This window comes from Pogona vitticeps, chromosome 4 (assembly GCF_051106095.1).
Source record: "Pogona vitticeps strain Pit_001003342236 chromosome 4, PviZW2.1, whole genome shotgun sequence".
Classification (NCBI taxonomy): Eukaryota; Metazoa; Chordata; class Lepidosauria; order Squamata; family Agamidae; genus Pogona; species Pogona vitticeps.
The window spans coordinates 203,407,634-203,429,027 of NC_135786.1; the positions used below are offsets into that span (position 1 = coordinate 203,407,634).

The 21,394-nt window shown below is 40.6% G+C and overlaps 1 protein-coding gene and 1 non-coding gene across 2 annotated transcripts in view; one reads left to right on the forward strand and one right to left on the reverse strand.

The window, feature by feature from the left end:
* The window catches only part of RDH10 (retinol dehydrogenase 10), a 29,319-nt gene extending 23,766 nt beyond the window's left edge, over positions 1–5,553 (forward strand). The window contains exons 4-6 of the mRNA XM_020811338.3: positions 32–177; positions 1,326–1,457; positions 4,332–5,553. Of these exons, the coding sequence (XP_020666997.3) occupies positions 32–177; positions 1,326–1,457; positions 4,332–4,455 (402 nt within the window). The 3' untranslated portion in view covers positions 4,456–5,553. The remainder of the gene's footprint in view (positions 1–31; positions 178–1,325; positions 1,458–4,331) is intronic.
* A 12,058-nt stretch (positions 5,554–17,611) lies between these two features.
* LOC140707260 (U1 spliceosomal RNA) lies at positions 17,612–17,775 on the reverse strand. The gene has a single exon (XR_012087180.2). It is a non-coding gene; the product is annotated as a U1 spliceosomal RNA (small nuclear RNA).
* Between the last annotated feature and the right edge of the window lie 3,619 nt (positions 17,776–21,394).

The following is a 21,394-nucleotide window of genomic DNA, read 5'->3' on the forward strand; positions in this document are numbered from 1 at the left end:
CCTCAAATTTGTTTTTATGTTCCCAATCTAGGATTATTGTGCCAGTAAATTTGGAGCTGTGGGTTTTCATGAATCTCTGAGCCATGAACTGAAAGCAGCAGAAAAAGATGGTATTAAAACAACATTGGTTTGCCCTTACCTTGTAGACACAGGAATGTTCAGAGGCTGCAGAATTAGGTAAACAAACATGCTCTTTCTTATTTCCATTTTCATTTAGGAAAACATTGAAATACCAAGATTTAGGGGTTGCTGAAATAAAACATTTACCTACTTACAAATTATTGTGAATATCTTTCAACCCGAGCTCAAAGTTAACAGCTCATTAGCCTTTGCTTTTCTGGTAATACATCAATGCCTCTTATAGTGCTGTGCCATTCTTTTCTCTCTCTCTTTATTTTTTTTTAGACTGAAACTCCCAGAATTCTCCAGAACTTCTTTAACTTTTGGCAATTTACCACTGAGATTTATGAGAATTGCATTTTACTAGAATAAATAAGTAACAGGATTTGGGGCAGTGTTTATTCAATTTATATTTACATACTTCTGCAATACAGAACAAACTTTCTAATTAAGAAACTGTTTAAGGGCATGAGACCATCAAATTCCCTCCCCAGAGAGATCAGGTTGGGTTTCTTGCTATTTGATTTATGTTAGTGCTGGGGGAAACCTGCCCCCCCATGCTTCCACCGAACATTCAGTTATAATTTCTTTACCCAGTTCCACCTCCTTGGTTTAGAGCAGTGCAGGTGAACCTTTAACCCAACACCCTCTGGCATGGGTGCATTTCTTCTAGTGTTTGTGCAAGAGATATTCACTAACTCCTTGCCCGTGTGAATGCTCCACCCTTCCCAGTGGAGCAAGCTAGAAATTGCACAGAACTATTATGCTTTGCTTTTCCTAGCAGGATTTTGCCCTGATCTTTTTAGACTACTGATCCTATAATTCCTCATCACTGTCCATACAGGCTGAAGCTTCTAGGAGTTGATGTCCAAAATATCTGGAGGGTTAAAGTATCTACACCCTGTTACTGTCATGCATGTAATTTTCTATTGTGTTCTTGCTTGTTAAAAAATTGTTGTATCATAATCTTTTTTCTAGTTTTATTGTAAAATGCTAGACACTTATTGACAGAGGTACAATATTAAAAGTGCATTAAATAATAAAGGTCCCATTGATCTCAGTAGCAGAAAGTTGATCTCATCTGTAAATCTTGCCCTTGCTAATATCAGCGAGATATGAGTGCTCTTAGCATTACTTGGGTTTTCTCACTACATGTACATTTCTGTAAACACATTTCTAAAGTGTGACTTGCTGCTTTCTTTCAGAAAAGAAATTGAGCCATTCCTTCCACCTTTGAAACCAGATTACTGTGTAAAACAAGCTATGAGAGCTATACTTACAGACCAGCCTATGATTTGCACACCTCGCCTGATGTATATGGTGACTTTTATGAAAAGGTGACTACATAGACATCTTGACCAGCACTTGACATGTGCTTCTTTCACACATAAGAGCTTACAGGAATACTGTATGACATTTCTTGCTAGTCTGCAACCTGTTCAGTCAGTTGGAATTATGTACTGACAGTGAAAATTAGGTAGCATAAACAGGCTCATGTAGAGAAGCTCTATAATCCCTTAGAGCTTGTATGAGGCTGGGAATCAGAATACATATGAGAATTTATTTTACAGCTTACAGTCTTTTTATAAAGAAACGTAAAACTTTATGTGGCATAGATGCAGTGTTCTCATAGGGGCATCCTCTCAGCCTTGTTACAAACCATTTTCCTTTTTATCTCTGTAGTCTGATACTGTCTACCACCTTTTTCGAGTCATGACCCCCTTTTATAATAATCTGCAACTCCCCACCATGTTTGTATAAAAAGACATTTTTAATAGTGTAATGTTGTCTCTTCTCAGAAAGTAGAGGCTTCTTTTTCCTCCAAAGGGCCTGTTTCTCATACATATACATATTTGATTGATTGATTTGATTTGATTTGTATCCCACCCATCTGGTCTATATTTGGCTCTGAAAGGTCAAGGAAGAAATTATTGAACAAGGTCTACAACATATATAAGGACACCCACAACCTCTCAAAAAACACTTTGTGACACCTTCGAATTCCTGACCCCTAGGTTGGGAAACACTGGACTACTCTAACTGATAGAAGCTCTCTGCGGTACCTGGTACCTAATCCTTTAACCTAATGATGACAGAGATTGAACCTGAGCTTTTGCTTCCAAATAATGTACTCTGCACTGAGATACACAATATCTCCCTCTTGACTCCTGTGATGTTTGGAACTTTTATAGTTCACAGAAAGGTAAAAACCTTACACCAGGCCCAGCTGCCACCCATATTTAATAAAGCATCTTTCACAAACATTTTTTCTACAGTGTTCATCATGTGGAATTCACAGGTGGACAAGAGTGAAAAGCAAGATGTTCTTCTTAATTAGTGGTGTGGGGAAAGTTAATTAGTACTGAATTTGCCCTTTCCCTGTAACCTCTGGGCTGGAAAACAACTCTATATGTTTGCCTTCTGATGGTGCACTTGGTTTAACTTAATTGGTACAAGCTCCTTCCATGAAGTGAAGTGAGTAAAAGTGGTATGTAGCAGCTATTTGTCTATTGCTTCAGGAGGGCAGGGTCAACTTTTTCTAACAAAATAAGTCTAGTTTCCATGACTCAACTTCTCAGCTTCCAGATAATCTACAAGGAAATGACTTGATATTAAAACTGGTATCAACATACATTGATATTAAAACAGGCAGTGATCAGTTTAATTAAAATTGTTGCTTACATTATTTCTATACCTTAAGCCATCAAAAGATCCAGGGTGTGGGCAGCTAAGAGCAGACCATTCTAGAAGACTTTCTTTTGGTAATGCATCAATTTGTTTTGGAGTGCTAAGTAAGAAGCATCCTCAGGGTTTCATGAAATATTTCTATTTTTCCTGCTATCTTTAAAAACGGGTGTTCTTTGACTCCATAGAGAAACCAGTTGCTGCAGATGTTTGTGTCACTTTGGTGCTAAGTTAAAACTTGGCTCTTCATGCAGACTTTTGGGACCAAGTAACCATAGCTTGACTCTAACTATGGGTTGCAGATTTTCCTCATGTCTTTTGTTTTACTCTGTTAAATTGTTTTATCTTTTTTTTTTTCATTTTTTCATTTGATTTTTTTGTCTATAATGTGTCCTGAGATCTCTAGACACAGGGCAGGATATATTGATTTCAATAAATTAATATTAAATTCTGAGAACGTATATGAGAACCATAGTAGAATATAAATTTTTAGTAGTTTAGACTTTTCTAATCTCCATCCTACACTTCATACACCAAACACTAATCTACACGTTCATTTTCTTTACCTAAACAATTATCTGTCATTTTCTGGAAGGCTTTGCTTACTTATACAAGAGAGATGGCTGTTTCAGTAGCAAATAAGCTGAAAATGCTCTTTGTCTCCCCCAACTACTTTGTTGGTTTTGGCTACTTTTTTGTTTGCCTTCAGTGAGAGCACAAAGTAGCAAGTCCATCAGAATACATGGGTCACTGCACCACCACAATTTCAGGTTTCCCTCAGCATGGCCACTTCTGCCAGCCTCTTTATTAGGAGCAGAAGGTGAGGGTCCTGTCTTAGGTACTCACACATAGTGGGAGGTGAACAATCAGCTTGCTTGCCTGCTTTGTGAGTATAAGTACCCATTTCGCCCTTGAATTCTACTCAGCTGTGTTCTGTCTTCTGCCCCAGCAAGCCACAACAGATACCAGCTGCTACTGAGAGTAAGGGACGTGGTGGCAGTAAGGGACGTGGTGGCACTGCGGGCTAAACCGCAGAAGCCTGTGCTTCAGGGTCAGAAGACCAGCAGTCGTAAGATCGAATCCACGCGAGCAGAAGCCTGTGCTTCAGGGTCAGAAGACCAGCAGTCGTAAGATCGAATCCACGCGACGGAATGAGCGCCCGTCGCTTGTCCCAGCTCCCGCCAACCTAGCGGTTCAAAAGCATGCAAATGCGAGTAGATCAATAGGGACCACTTCGGTGGGAAGGTAAACAGCGTTCCGTGTCTAAGTCGAACTGGCCATGTGACCACGGAAGATTGTCTTTGGACAAAACGCTGGCTCTATGGCTTGGAAACGGGGATGAGCACCGCCCCCTAGAGTCGAACACAACTGGACAAAAATTGTCAAGGGGAACCTTTACCTTTTACTGAGAGTATATTAACTATAGATAGTAGTTCTAGCTTTCTTAATTCTTTTGGTAAAAATTAGTACTTTTCTAACCTCATCTAAAGTTTTTATAATATTTCTTGTTTTGTTTCTTCTCTCAGCATCCTGCCTTTTGAAGCAGTAGTGTGCATGTACCGGTTTTTGGGAGCAGACAAGTGTATGTACCCTTTCATTGCTCAACGAAAGCAGGCTACAAATAACAACGAAGCAAAAAATGGAATTTAATGTTTTACAAAGGACTGTTCGGTGGCTTAATTATGATCAAAACTTATGACAATTGTGAAGTGTGTCTGCATTTAGCAGATGCAATTTTTAACATTTTACTGTGGCATTCTTTTTGGATCTTATACCTGTATAGTGAACAGAAGATCAATGTTTTTTACATCCTGTATATAAAGCGACTCCAGATCTTGGAAATTGTGACAGGCAAAGCAGGTTCATAAAATCTAGTCACCCTTGTCATTTTGAAACTTTACTAAATGTACAGTATCATGCTACTCATTTTTTTTGTAGAAATAACTGTGTAAGATTTACTCCTGAGGTTGTCATTCAACCTAGAAGATGGCCAGTGGTTTCAGCAACTATTAATTTTCTTGTGGTATTTTCTGTGGGGTAATCACTTTAAACAAATGTGATGTAACTGGGCTGTGTTTCAAGGGATTCAGCCAGGTAATGTGGAACAGATGCATCTTAATGAAATATTTCCTGATTCTTCCAAAAAAAGTAATATTTTAGGAAGTTTTCAAAATGAAATTATTCAGGATACTTCTCCCCTTTACTGGGAGATAATTTACAGCTGTGTATAACCCTTAGTTTTTTCAGAGTCAACTTTTTTCAGACTGACATGTATATTTGAATGACGAAGGCCTATCTAAATCACAACTACATAGTCTTTTCATGACAAAAATAATTTATCCATATTGTCGCGCATCACTCTGCAGTAAGTTGAGCTCTTGCATAAGATTCAAAAGCAAACTGAGCTAAGAAAAGAAGTTTAGTTTTAGTTCTTGTGCCATTAAAAAGATAATCATGGAAGAAGCGTAAAAATGTATTTTTACAAACCTCCACAACCTGTATTTGAAGTAGAGAACAGAAGACAATTTTTTTACAATTTTTTTGTAAGAATAATTTTGTGCCTTGAATTTGGTAATCTGTATTAGAGGAATATTGTAAAAGTGAACTTCTACCTCTATATCTAAATGTATACCACCCACTTGTAAATTTATTATAAAATGAAACCTATGGTGACTTTTTATTAGAATGTTGTGTTAAATAGTGACCAACCTTTGTGGTTATTAAAGTGATCCACTTTGTTCTTGAAAATATGACTTGTGTATTGTAAACGCCAATATGCCTCTGGCTATCTTATTAATAATTCTGCAGCATTTCAGCACAAAATATGAAATAACATATATTGTTTCAGTCTTGTCCTAGTCTTTCAAATTTATGAAAGTAACAGTGTTTTTTTATGCTGGATTTTAGGAAACTCTGAGGTGGCTCAAAAGTTTGAGTGAAAACGTTGGTGGAAAATAACATTTGCTCTGATATGTTGTCTCTTCCGCACATTATGGATTTTCCTCTGTTTTGGAGTTCCAGAAGAAGGGAATGTGTTAGAATGTATTCAGTTTGCTCACTGAATTATTAAGAGAAGCACTGGGAACTACACTATAGCTTTTTTCCTTTTCTTCTTTTGTGTTCATAACTAGAGATGGAGGTATTTGTATATGAATACAAATATCCCCCCACAAGTGGAGATAACAAAGGTCCATCCCCATGGGGCCGGAATGTCCACTCACGATTCTGCCGCTGGTGCAAACTCAATGGAGCCTTCCTATTGCTCTGTTGTCCGCAGTGGATTAGCCACTCTGTGGCCTGGCAGAGAGGCTCATCATCCTGCCTTCTGCCAGGACTGGCTAATCCATTGCAGACAATGGAGCAATAGGAAGGTTCTGTTGAGCTCGTGTCAGTGGCTGAATCGTGAGTGCTCAGTCTGGTCCCAGGGGGCCGGACCCTCGTTAATTCCACCAGTGAGGGGATATTTGTATTCATATACAAATATGAATACTATCTCTATTCATAACATATTCAGTTTTCTACATTAACAATATATACAGAAATTATGCATCCCATATTTTTTATAATACACACACACACAAAAAAAAAATTTTGATGGCTGTTAATTGAAGCTGCAATACAATCAAGGTTGTTTCAGAAAAAAATGAATAGAGAGAGATGGGATGTACAATTACTATTTCTATAGCCAGGTCTTAAACCCTTTGAGTTGAAAGGAGAGGTTTCAGGGATACATAAGTCTACTCCAGGGCCCTGGAATGTTTCAGACTGCAGTTTCTGTAATCCCTGATCATGAGCCATCCTAAATGGATTTTATGAAAATCATAGTTCAAAACATCTGTAGGAGCACCAGCTTGCCCTCTCTGATATTTAGAGCTGTGCTTCTTCACAGCTCTATTTTGGTGGGAATTTCTCTCCCATACACTCTTTATTTTCAAAATAAGGGCTAGCTGCACCAGCCAGGTTACTGCCATGACTGGCATGCTGTCGATGATGCCAGCCACTTGTCCTCACTCCCATTAATTCAAAAGTAGCAATCTCTTCCTGGCAATCCCAGGCGATTTATGTTTTTCCTCTCTCCATTTGTTTTTTCTGAAACAACCTTGATTGTATTGCAGCTTCATTCAACAGCCAACAAGAAATTGTACAACATATTTATTTTTATTTATTTATTTATTTATTGGATTTTTACCCCGCCCCTCTACACCAGTATCTATTGCCCGCTGCTGTGTCCATATAACTAAAAGTAGCACAGGCCTTAAGGAAGATACTGCTGGAAATAAATCTGGTTCTGGAGTGAGAAGACAGAGAAAAAGAAAAGATTTGGCTTATGAAGACTATTCTAACATATTTATGTGATCTGATGTAATTCACTTTTTTAGTCAGCTTGCCATTGTCTTTCCTCATCCTTCATAATTTCATTGTGAACAACGCTTCTGGGCATGCTGGATAGCAGGTTACGCAATGAAGGAAACAACTAGCCCTGATGGATACAGAGGAGGTGTTCAAGCTAGAAACACTGGGTTGCAGTGCATATATGTTGTGAGTGATCTATAGTTCCTGACTGGGAGTTAGACCAGCAGAGAAACAACACTTCGGAGGGTGACTATTTGGGAGAATGTATTGGCTGATGTGGGATGGTGTTAACGCTGGAGAGTTATTTGACATAGAAGCTTTGTAGATTGTCCATGGAATCTGGGCATATGTTAAGCAGAAGGCATTTGTGTGATCATGTTACGTATTTCAAGGTCAAATGTTCAATGAACTGGAGGGGAGGGGTCATTGCTTCTTATTTAGAAGTACATAGGGCAGCTTTCCAGTGGCTATCCTAAAGGTTTCTGTTAAGCATGGAAACCTCTAAACAGACCATACCTCTTGAACACTCCGTGTTGGTTGAAGAAAGCAATATTGGCAGAACACTAGTGATTGCTGCTGAAGTATTTTTCATGCTTGTATGGCATAGGCAGGCAGCACAGGCCCTCTAGATGTCTTTTGGCCTGTGGGTCCCATCAATCCTAACATAGGTGAGGAGGTATGGGTACTCCAGCCCTCAAACAAGTGCAGGGCCACAGTTGCCTGGTTTTGCTTTAGGGGCTAGTCCTGCTATTAGGGAGAATGAGGTGGTCACGACAGGCAGCTGCTGCCTTCCAGTGCAGATTATAGGAGTGCATGGAAGTTACAGCAAGGCTTTCTGTCTCCCAGGCAGAAAGAGATCCATCAGTAGAAGCATCTCTTTGGATTCTATCCAGTTGTACTTAAGCTTGATCAAGTCACAGGTTCCACAGACATACCCGTGTAAAATCTATTGCAGCTAAAATACCCCTTGAGCCTTCTAGTGCCTTAGAGACTTAACATATAGAGTATAAATTTTATATATTTTATACCTTTAAAAACAAAGGCAGTATACAATGGTCTAATTCCCTAACATAAAAACTTATATGGACATCTTATTCCACATTATCTGCACATGAGAAATGCAGTGTACTTCTGGTGAAATGCACTGCTGTGCATGCAACTGGAAAAAAATAAACAGAACTCCCTTAGTGTTTTCTGCAGCTTATCACATTTTATTTCAGGTCAAAGTATATTAATGTGGCATATGTAATAGCATGGGTCCCATCAGAGTTATTAAAAATGTTGATTATCTGTGATTTGCCACAGCCCTATCCACAGCCCTAGTCACGCTGGCCATGTGACAACGGAAACTGTCTTCAGCCTTTATCCTGCCCCCATTTATGTTGTATTTATATAGGGTTTGTTTGTATCCACGGTTTTGGATATCCACGGTAGAGTGGAACCAATCTCTCATAAATATGGGGATCCTATTGTATTGTGCATCAGGGATGTGGTGGCGCTGTGGGCTAAACCGCAGAAGCCTGTGCTGCAGGGTCAGAAGACGAAGCAGTCGTAAGATCGAATCCACACGACGGAGTGAGCTCCCGCCGCTTGTCCCAGCTCCTGCCAACCTAGCGGTTCGAAAGCATGTAAATGCAAGTAGATAAATAGGGAACACCTCGGTGGGAAGGTAACAGCGTTCCATTTCTAAGTTGCACTGGCCATGTGACCACGGAAGATTGTCTTCGGACAAAACGCTGGCTCTATGGCTTGGAAACAGGGATGAGCACCACCCCCTAGAGTCGAACACGACTGGACAAAAATTATCAAGGGAAACCTTTACCTTTACCTTTTATTGTATTGTGCATTATATATTTTATATATTTTTTGTAAAAGGTTACTTTTCTTGTAAGATAGTAGACATGGAGGATTCATCTTCATCAATGAAAGTGAATCCCGCCAGCACAGGTGGACAGCCCAATTAACAACTGCCCCCAGAACCCATTGGACCACCTACTATGTGGTGTGAGCAACAGGCGTCATTAACAGCTGTAGTGACCAGGTGAATAGGGAGGCAGGGCTTCACTAGCCAGGTTACTGCCATGATTGGCATGCTGTCGATGATGCCAGCCCGGCAATGTGTAGTAAGTGATCCAGCAGGTTCTGGGGGTGGATGTTAATTGGGCTGGCCACCTGTGCCAGTGGGATTCATTTTCATCAATGAAAATGAACCCCCCCCATGTCTAATAGTAATACTCCTTATACCAAGAATATAAAAGTTATTTTGTTTAGAGTTGCTATTTCAGCCTCCAAGTAAGATTATGAAAGACTCCTGATACTGCTACATAGACCAGAATTGTGACTTGAAAAGCAACTTAATTTTGTTTCTGTAATTGTTAGTCCCAGTATCCTGAGGCTCAGTAGCAAGCACTGTCATGAATGAACAGTGCAATTCTAAGCATGTCTATTTAGAAAGGAGTCCACTGAATTCAAGAGTGGCTTCTTCCCAAGCAGGTGTCCATATGAGTGTATTCTCAGCCTACATATTAAATAAGAAAAATGGCTTCTATCTTCTTCATACACTTCTGTAAGTTGAGCCAATGAAATTTGGTCAGTGACAGGAAAACACATTCTTTTTGTTTCAAAAGCAATTTGCATACAGTAGTGATCAAGCAATGAAGCTGGAAAATGAAGGCATATGTAATAGCATTCCATATACAGTAGACGTAGGTTAGTAAATAGTGGGCATGAATTAATTTTACATGCTTTCTATGTCAAACATTTCGATCATATGCATTAATGGTTGCTGTTTGGTCTTTTCGTTCAATTTTGTTTGCTATCAATGATGCATCTGCTGGGAATCCACTTGTGAATTCCCAGGTATGCATTAAGGCAGTTCTCTGAAATCATCCAGAAGAGATTAAGAGCAGCTGCACTTTAAAGCAGCCCTATCCATTTCTTCATGACCCTTTGGAAGACCAGATATGGGAAGTGTGTCTGAAAAAAGATTAACACGTGCCATTAATAGATAGATAAAAGGAAATAGCCAAATGTTGTTGGCATCTTTGAAGGATGCATACCATAATATAAAATGGTGGCCATAGTGTTTAGCTGTCATGTTTATACTTGGATGGTGCCAACTCCAGGAGGGTAAAGCTATTTGGAAGCACCTGGGAATGAATTCAAAAACTTTCTTAAAGTCTTCCTTGATTTGAGATGCCACTTAAGGCAAGAAAATCTCAGGCTAAACATATGTAGCACTTAAATGAAGACTCTGTGATGCCCAAATGCTCTGTATTCAGAACTGAAGGCAAAGCATGTGTTCATGTCTCTACTAAAATGCAATCTAAACACAGCAGTGTTACCACAAATTGGTGTAATCCCAGTCTTGGTGGCTAGGTAACAAGAGGCTATTTTAATCACCAAATCTGCTACTGAGTCATCATAAATGTTTGTAGAAAGCCTCTCTAACATTGGTCAAGAACCAGTATAGTTCAAACAACATAGAACTTTCTGCCTGACAAAAGGCATCCAGCACATGGAAGAGAGGAAGGGCTTTTTAATGGCATTGAATAAATAGCATTTAGATGCATTATAAATTGAGGTGTGAATGTGTGAAGCAGGAAGCTGCCATTCATATTTGAAGTTTTACCTGAACTCTGTAAGATTTACTGATACCTACAGGCTTTCACTGTAAATCTTTGGTCCTTCCTCTCAGCTTTGAAAATCTGGTGTTTTATTTATAGGCAGCCCAGCTGTAAATAGTTTTGGGACACAGAGTGAGTCCCAAGCAGTAATTACGGTAAAGTCTGGGATCTTCTTCAATGGGGAAATCTAGTGGTGGTCCCGGACTGCTCATCAGCTCGCTGTGATGAGTTTGCCATTCATTTTAAGGGAAAAATCGCTAAGATTTGCAGTGGGTTGGACTCCACCATTACTGCAAGATCAGAGGATGTGTCCAGTGTGCCGTGCTTAGGTCAAATATTAATGGATGAGTTTCAATTGATGAGACCTGAGAATGTGGACAGGGTGCTTGGATCTGTCCGTTCTACCACCACTCCGCTCGACCCTTGCCCATCTTGGCTAATTGGAAGATCTGCCAGGGGGGTTCGCATTTGGGTCCAGGAGGCCGTGAATGCCTCTTTGAGAGAGGGAGTGGTCCCTACCACCTTGAAAGAGGTGGTAATCTGACCACTCCTTTAAAAGCCTAACCTGGACCCAAGACTGGTGGTTAACTACTGAACAGTGTCGAACCTCCCTTATTTGTGCAAAATGTTGGACTGGGTTGTGGTCGGGCAACTCCAGGTGCTGGTGGATGAAACGGATTTTCTGGATCTATTTCAATCGGGTTTCAGGCCAGGTTTTGGTACAGAGACTGCCTTGGTCACCCTGTATGATGACCTTTGCCAGGAGAGAGACAGGGGGAGTGTGACGCTGTTGATACTCCTGGACCTTTCAGCGGCTTTCAGCACCATCGACCATGGTGTCTTTCTGGATAGGCTGGCTGGGTTGGGAATTGGGGGCACTGCTTTACAGTGGTTCCGCTCCTTCCTGGCTGACCATGTCCAGAGGGTGGTGCTGGGGGTAATAAAGAAAGAAAGAAAGAGAGAAAGAAAGAAAGAAAGAAAGAAAGAAAGAAAGAAAGAAAGAAAGAAAGAAAGAAAGAAAGAAAGAAAGAAAGAAAGAAAGAAAGAAAGAGAAAGAAAGAAAGAAAGAAAGAAAGTATTTAAAATATTGGAGATTCCAAGTTTTACAGAAATTAGTTAGGCTACTATGAATTTAAAGGGAGGTTACTTGCAGAAGTGTACAGCATTTGTATAGAAAAACGTACTTAAAAGCTGAGAGAAAATATGTAGCTTTGAGTAGCATAACAGCTGAATTGTATTAAGAAAGTTTTTTTCCACCAGTAACTGTTACATCTGTACAAGTCTATAGAGTTCATTGAATAAAAGCAAAATCAGTTAACCATCCTATCCTCCCAAATATGAATACGTGAAGAATGAAAATAAATGGTTACGTTTTGGCCCAGATCCTGATGCATTTTACCATGTGTACAAGGGCAATCAAGCAACCAGTTTTAATCATTTTCCAGATGTCTGTTGTGCAATCAGTTATGTGGCTGGGTCACAGATGCATGTATGATTAGCAACTAGAAGATTAGCTACTACCCCTTGCACAATTACCCTTCTGTGATTATGTAGTACAATTGAATTCTGGCCTGAAAATTAAGCAATGTTAGCACATGATACTTTAAAAAATATCTATTTTGTCATTTAGGATCTTGGTTATGAGATCGAATGGATTAAGACTGAGAACTCAAAATTCTTTTTTAAAAAGAAACAAGGATGCTGACTATACACAGACCTGTAATGTATTCCAGTTATAGTTAAATTTCAGAACGATTTCTCCCAGCATTTTCATGTAGAAATCTGTCACTCTTCAACAGGGTTTTTACCATTGCTACCTTTCTTAATATAGGAACACAGCACTCTTTCACCTAATCATTTGACATAAATGTCACCTACACAGCTTTTATAAGCCAGAAACAAAAAAGGTTATCACTCCAGTGCATCCCCTTTAATGCCACATGTGTAGTCATAAAGAGTCTGTATTATTTCTGTGGAAGCTGGTGATCAAGAAGGAATTGTATACTCACAGAAATTAATCGGATCCTTTATATTGAAGGGTCCATTCATTATACAAGGAAAATATGCCTACTAATGTGAGAAAAGAACAACTCATCTATTCTGCTGGGATTTGGAAGCTCTCATTTATTTAAAACATAGCTGGCTTTCAAAAAAAAAATCAAAGCATTGTAATGACAAAGAAACTGCCATTTGCTACGTTCCATATGATTGAAGGAGGCTTGTGTATTAATTTTATTTGGTCCATAAATAGAAAGCTATTAAATAATAACAAGACTGACTTAGTAATAGACAAAATGTCTCTTGGAAATAGTATGTTTGTAATAATGGAAAGAAAGTGCATCATGAAATTCTTCGAAGTGAAAGAACAACATTGCTTGGACTGAGACTTTGTGGAATGCACTCCCCTTTCTAAATAATCAACATTATCCTCACCAACATCATCATCCCACACACACCAATCAAAACTATTGATAGTGTAACTATATATTCTTGATTCAAAGCACAGAATTCTATTCACTGAGGTTGGCCAATTTGCTCTCCCAATCCAATTAGCTAGTGCTAATGTAAAACAATGATTTCTGTCACTATATTGTTGTCTCAGAGACATGGATAACTGGATCCTTTGTTTCCCTAATCCAATTAAGGGGCAGTGGAGCAACAAAATATGGGAAGCAACTGAAGCTCAGTGGTCAGGAAAGTTACTGGTCTGCAACTAAAAAGTCAGAGAGGAGCTTTTGCGATCTAAACATCTATTAGATTTTCTCCCAACAGTTGCATGCTCTTCATCATCAGTGAAATTTTTGCCTATTCTAGGCATTCTCTGACCCTTGCAAATTTCTTATTATACCTGACATTTTACAGCTCTGAAGGGAACAACGCAAAAACAGTATACAAATGGTGAAAAAGATTAGCGAAGTATACAAGAAAAATAATAATATACCATAATTCTGCACTACAACCCATTTTAACCACATACTGTCACAGATCTGAGGAAATATTGTTTTGTGAGCCCCATTAGCCCTGGCAGCCTTAGTATGGGCTCTGTATTCCATTCCTGACGCCATAGACAACACCAAAGGTAAATTAAAGCCAAAAGAAATTATTTCAACTCGGACAGGGGAAACAACGTACCATTAGCAATTTTCTTTGGGACAGTTCTCTTAAGGACCTTCACGGGGTTTGATAGTTCTCTGGGTATAGTCACCAGTAGAGTCCCAGTTCTAGTTAACCCTAATGGGGTGCTTCATGGTGTCCAGCTCCTCGCAGTCCACACAGCAGGGGTTTATTTATTTAATTTATTTAACTTATATGCCACCCACACTACCCAAAGGTCTCTGGGCAGTTTATATGCCTGTAAGTAAGGGCACAGTGACAATCCCAAGTCTGCCAGTCTGCTAGTTCTATTCTCATTCTCCTCACAGCCTCCTTCCCTCCCTTCCCCCTTTCTGTATTTTCCACCCCCAACGCCATACCAACAATCTAGCAAGAGTGAGTTGCCAGAGGAGTCTAAAAACAAAATTCTAGCACAGTTATTGTCTCTGAATTATAGCATTATATATCAAAAGAACAGTCCCCATCACCAATCATCTACGTAAGATTAGTTATGCACTATTAAGACATCAAAAGAAAAAAACAAAGATCATGGCCACTGGCAAATAGAAGGGGAAGATATGGAGGCAGTGACAGATTTTACTTTCTTGGGCTCCATGATCACTGCAGATGGGGACAGCAATCACGAAATTAAAAGACGGCTGCTTCTTGGGAGGAAAGTGATGACAAACGTCGACAGCATCTTAAAAAGCAGAGACATCACCTTGCCAACAAAGGTCCACATAGTCAAAGCTATGGTTTTTGCAGTAGCAATGTTTGGAAGTGAGAGTTGGACCATAAAGAAGGCTGACCACCTAAGAATTGATGCTTTTGAATTGTGGTGCTGGAGGAGACTTTTGAGAGTCCCCTGAACTGCAAGGAGAACAAACCTATCCATTCTAAAGGAAATCAACCCTGAGTGCTCACTGGTAGGACAGATCCTGAAGCTGAGGCTCCAAGACTTTGACCATCTCATGAGAAGAGAAGGGGACGACAGAGGATGAGATGGTTGGACAGTGTCACCGAAGCTACCAACATGAATTTGACCCAACTCCAGGAGGCAGTGGAAGACAGGAGGGCCCGGCGTGCTCTGGTCCATGGGGTCACGAAGAGTTGGACACGACTGAACGACTAAACAACATGTAGAATATTTGCCTCTAGATCCAGGGATAAAAAGTGTCACCTGCTATCCTATATCCTATTACCTATGGATAAGCTTCACTGAATTTAATTGGACATGAACCTGATTGGAAAGGTATAGGATTGCTTGTACTGTTTTTCTCTTTCTTCGGGCATTATAAAACATGCCTGCCCTCCTATCTCTTTGCATGGATAGTGATTTTCCGAAGAGATTAACTTCCTCTATGCATGCAGGCCCTCCACTCAATCTGGACCACTGGAAAATCAGCTTTCCACACAGAGGGTTTTCTCCTCAAGAAGAAGAGAATGTAAGGACAGGAATAATACACCCCCCTCCTTGTGTGTTTATTTCATAATGCCTGAATGGAGTTAATTGCCTGTCTCTCTGCCCATTTATCTGCTTACTATTTAAAACATTTCTTTTTTGCCATTTGTTAGATTATTCAAGGTAATGTTCAGAACTGACCAAAGAACAATGAGACATAAAGTACCAGGAATCTGTACAGAAATTAAAAGTGCAAACCTATCGACACACAAAACAAAACAATCTACTGTCAATGGCAGATTTGAATATCAAGTCAAATTTTAAAAAATCCAGCCAAGTCAAAGCAGTGACAGGTAAAGACATTATTACTAATTAGTGCCTAAAACTTACAAGAGTAACATTCTGGCAAATAAACTGCAGCAATATATTCCACAACCACAGTACCGTCATTGAAAAAGCTCAGTCTGTATTACTGTAACCTCCCCAGGTGGCTTGGAGAAGGCCCAACCATATTTGTAAAGGTCATGACATGTTACAGTTGAGTTATCGCATTTAGCATGAATCAGCCTCTCTGCTGATTATGGTGAGTTTGCATGTGTGTGCACAGAGAAACACAGAGAGAGTAAATACAGAAACAACTTGTAAAAGAGGTTTTAATTCAAAAAAGATTAAGGAAATCTTCAGCACCTTTGCCCCTTTCCATAACTGAACAGGGATTTGAACCCAGGCCTCCTGAGTCCTAGTCCATTACTTCATCCCCTACCCACTCTGGGTATCACAGGCATCATTACCTGGCTTTAAAAAAATATGTGGGAAATGTCATCATCGTTTAATCGTTTTGTCATGTCCGACTCTTTGTGACCCTGTGGACCAGAGCACACCAGGCCCTCCTGTCTTCCACTGCCTCCCAGAGTTGTGTCAAACTCATGTTGGTAGCTTCGCAGACACTGTCCAGCCATCTCATCCTCTGTCGTCCCCTTCTCCTCCTGCCTTCACACTTCCCAACATCGGGGGCTTTTCCAGGGCGTCTTCTCTTCTCATGAGATGGCCGAAGTACTGGAGCCTCAGCTTCCGGATCTGTCCTTCCAGTGAGCACTCAGGGTTGATTTCCTTTAGAAAAGGGGAATGTACTTTTCATCAAATTGTAGGTCTGTGTACTCATGGTGCTAGAGAGCATACGGAAATGCTGCCTGTCTTTTCCCACATTGCTTTTTGGCTTTGAAGGCTCTGCTTCTCCCACTTCCTCTTCTTTAAAGCCCAATATATTTCCAGGAGGGTGAAACATCTTCTTGAGCTCTCCATGTCACCTTTTGAGGTAAATACATATTTTAGAAGGCATACCCACATTCCGTAAACAAATGAAAGCAAGACTTCCCAGCAGTTCTGAGAGGCAGAAAAAACCAGAAACCAACTTCACTTTCTCCTTTTTTAACATTTAATTAGCTGAAGTCCCAGGGAACATATTTGATTCAAACATCTTCCATATCTACAGGTAAGTCAAGGCAATCAAATAGAAGGGGAAACCATGCATAGTTTGTAAATGACTGGCTCCCAGCGTCCGTGTTATTTGTTTTTAAAGCAACTGTATTCCGTTTCCTTTACCGTTCAGATATGGAATTGTTGTTTGTGTTTCTCCACCTTGGGAGACTGGTGAGTGAATCTCTAGAGCTAGATTTTCCCCTTACATGTCAATGGAGCATTCTCAGTATTCTCAAAATAAGGAAACTGGGGAACAGAAATGTCAGGGAAGAACAGAAAGTAAAACTGCACAAGGCATGAGAGAACAAGCAAATACTGACATCCCTCAGGGAAATTGCTACAGCTGCTGGTTCTTCCTGTTCCATGTTGCCATCCGTATATGGATGGATGCATATTTCCTGGTCTATTCTCCCACAAGAGTAATTCCAGTATACTATCTGAAATTCCTAATGCTCGTATTACTTCCTTACACATGGCATTTTGGTTGTGTCCCATTCGAATTATAATTATCGTATTTTTTGCTCCATAAGACACAGTTTTTCCCCCAAAAAGGGGGGGGAAGTATGTGCGTCTTATGGAGCAAATACTGTAAAAAAGGGTTCAGCCACCATCATCCAGAAGTCTCCCACCGTGGTGCTGGGAGGCCTCTGAATTGGCACCAGAAGCTGCTCGCCATGGCAGCCACATTGGACCTCACCACTCTGCCATCTGTGCTGCTGGCTTTCCAGGATCTGCCTCCTGGAGCCCACCTAGAAAACCAGCAGTGCCAACAGGCCTATGGCAGCAGGTTTAAATGGCAGAGGGCAGTGAAAACAGCCAATAACTGAAGGGGAAATAGTGATTCTAGAAAGACCAGGGGAAACCACAAACACAGTCCCCCACTACCACAAATTATGCAGGTGATTTCCCCACATTTGGGGAAATCACAGTGATCAGCACACCTGAAGTGCAATGCATGAGCCTCACCCTGGGAAAACCACTTTCATAATCATGGTATCTCCCCTGCCAGGTATGAGTTGGAGTGGCCCCTGCACCTCCTGCCCCCTTCTGTGCCCTGCCCCCCCCAAGGCATGGTGATCCCCCAGCTGCACCTCCCACTCAGAACAGGGCTGCTCAGCCCCAGTCCTGCCAGAGACCAAGAGAGCTCCTCAGTGTTTTGGGGTGCCCCGTGGGACCCCCATCAGGGCAGGGTGCTTCTCCCACAATCCTCCAGTGCACAGATATTAGCATACCTAATGCGCGGCGAAGGCAAGGAAAGTGGGAAATTCAAACTTTCAGCAAAGAGGATGCTTGTCTGCTTCCTCGCTCCTCCAAGTGATTAGAGAGCTGGGAGAGAGACCTGGGACTGCCTGGGGCTGCCTGGTATTGTCATTTTAAAATGTAAAATTTAGTTTAAAAGCTGCTTGTTTGGGTGAAAAGGTGCGCTGTTTGAGTTGAAACCTGCTTGTGTAGAAATGTGCATACTTGCCTTAAAAGCTCCTAGTTTTGCTTTAAAAGCTGCCTGGGAAGCCTTTCAGACCAGCGCCGATCAGCTGTTAGGCAGGGAGAGGGAGGGGGAAGGAGCGGAGAAGAGCATAAAATAGGTGCCAGCTGCCTGCTGGTTGCCGGCTTTTAGCTGTTTGGTGCTCTTTTTTGGCTGTTCCGGGGGGAGCTACCAAGGCACTGTGAGGAGCTGGGTACAGTCTACAGTACATGGTAAGTGACTTTCTTTTAATTTCTTTTTATGTTTCTGACCTTTCCCCCCCCATAAGAACGCATTAATTAATTTTCAATGCATTCCTATGGGAAATTTGGATTTGACTTACAAACTTTTCAACTAGTTCTGGGCATCGACTAGAGAATGTATTTCCAAAGGGTGTTGCAGCAAGGAAACTAACTGTGCTTTTTGAGCCAGAACACAAACTTGACTGCTGATCACAAATTAACCCTGCATACATGGGAAAGCAAAATTCAGTCTTACTTTTAGTTGTTTCCAAGTCCTTATGGTTGTGGTATCTCTTTGATGTATCTAAATCAGAACAAGGCCAGGAAGTCTCAGAGACAGGGCATAGTTATTTGGTTAGTGTTTTTGGAACAGAGTTCTTGCCTGTAGCACATATTACATTTGCTGATACAGTAGTTTGAAAATTAAGAAAGTCAAAATTCTTTGTGACTTCTAACTGGATTACAGTACCTGCTTCCTAATTTCAACTACTATAGTTTGTATTCAGTTTTTTGGCTTGCCAAGAACATTGTTCCTGGCTTTGTGTTGCCTAACCTGTTGTGCCTTACATGCTATAAACGTTCAATTATGTCAAAAAACCGAAATTTGGTCTTATGCTGAGCATGTGCTACTTCTGGTGAATGGGATCAGGTTAAGCTTTGTGTTGCTGTTCTTTTGCATAACCTAAAGTAAATAAGGAAAACCAGCTGTTAAATAGTTTAATTCCACTATTTATCCTCCACGCAACTAAAAGGGACCTCTCAATGCAGTGCCAAATCAGACAAACCATTTCTTACTTAATATAGGCTTGAGCTGTAGCTGGGCAGAGTTGCACAACAATCTCAACTGTCGTTGAGATATTTCTCAATGAGCCTGGGGAGGAGGTGGATGAAAGGAAATGTAAAATATAGGTAGTGTGGTATAGCAGTGGTCCGCAACCTTGGGCCTCCAGATGTTCTTGGACTTGAACTCCCAGGAATCCTGGCCAGCAGAGGGTGGTGGTGAAGGCTTCTGGGAGGTGTAGTGCAAGAACATCTGGAGGCCCAAGGTTGGGGACCACTGTGGTATAGGTCTTATCACTGGCTGATAATGGTTTATATGTACTTAACTTCAATTTAAGGTACACAAATTTATGGTACATAAACTAGAGTACATAAACCTTTAAGTCTCTCCATTTGTTAATGACAGTGGTAATGGTTCTTAATGCCACTGTTGACTGCTGTTCACTTTACATAGTTCAAATGTTATTCTGTTATAGTTTATTAAATATTTTATTACACTATTTGGTTCAGAATATTTTTTTCTGTTTTCCTCCTCTAAAAATTAGGTGCGTCTTAAGGTCAGGTGTATCTTATGGAGCAAAAAATATGGAACTAGTGTCTCAAGGCCCAGAAACCATTATCTGTCATTCACTAGCAACTTCTAGCTCTCACCACCATTACACCCTCCCCCAGCACAATATAAAGCCTAAAACATCAAGAACAGCTCCAGCTTTATAAACCTGGGGCATTGGGGTCATTATAAAATAGTTCCTGTTGCAGAAGCCCTGGTTTCCACTACACCAGCATGGCATCAGGAGAAAATGGGCTGTGTGAAACCAAGTAAGAAAGCTTCTAGTGTTGGTGTCAGTCCACTGATTTCACTACATTGGTTTGTTTAGACAGACAGACAGACAGACAGACAGACAGACAGACAGACAGACAGACAGACAGACAGACAGACAGACAGGGTATAATAATAATTGCATGGTATGGAGTCGATTCCAACTTACGTGATCCATTACAAGGTTTTCTAGGTAGAGCATACTTAGAAGTGGTTTACCATTCCTTCCTTGTGGGAGCACCCTGGGACTGTGCAGCTTGCCCAAGGGCACACAGGCTGGCTCTACTCGCAGAAGGCACAGTGGGAAAATGAACTCCCTACCTCTGACACTGCAGGCAGATACTTAAACCACTGAGCTATTGAGCCATACTTAAAAAAAATTACAGGAACCCTGAGATCCAGCAACTGGAGTCTACCTCAAAATACAGTTCAAATTAAAGAATTCTGAGCCAAGGAAATAGTTTGAGTGCCAGACAGTCTTTAGTGGCATGATGGGGTGGCAGTGCATGTAGCATTAATGTCTGTTACAAAAGATGATAAATGTGCTCACATGGACCTGATCACAGTCTTCCTCTCTCCCTCTCTCTCACATACACTAGCACACACCATTTGTTGAATAGGAAATGATGATACAAATGTTCCTTTGAAAAATAATACTAAAACCCTTCCATATGTTGATGTGACACTGCCCCAGAACAGGTTAACATTGCCAGCTTTTACAGGTCAAGAAGAACTGTTTGTACTGTTTGTTTGACCTATTGAACAAATAGCAGAGTAGACAGCCTGTAACAATCCTGTCGTCCATCAAGCCAAGGCACTCTTAGGGTCACCCACTCCTAAATCATAGGCCCTGAATCATTCTGGGAATGCTACACTTGACAATAATGAATAGGGAGAGGACATCTCCCCATAATATCTGAGACAGTGGCTGGAATCCTGTTCCATAGCTATGCCTAGGTAACTTAGCATTACACAAGCAATATATTACACCAAGGAAGAAAGAAAATAATATACAAGGAGCTCAACAGGTATGCTATGTAATGTTTGGGCCATGAACTGCACAATCAAACAAACAAAAAAGACCAATGTGGCTTCAAAAAAAAAAAAACACCTCAGAGAAAAGCTGAAAACAAAAAAGGACACATTTAGGAAGTGGAAAGAAGGCCATGAAGGAAGGCATGTAGCAAAGAACTGCAGGGATAACATTAGGAAGGCAAAAACTGAGAGTGAGTTGAGGTGTATTTATTTATTTATTTAAAATATTTTAGCCCACCTTAAAAAGCACCCAAGGTGGCTTACATACAAAATTAAAAACACAATATTTAAAAGCTA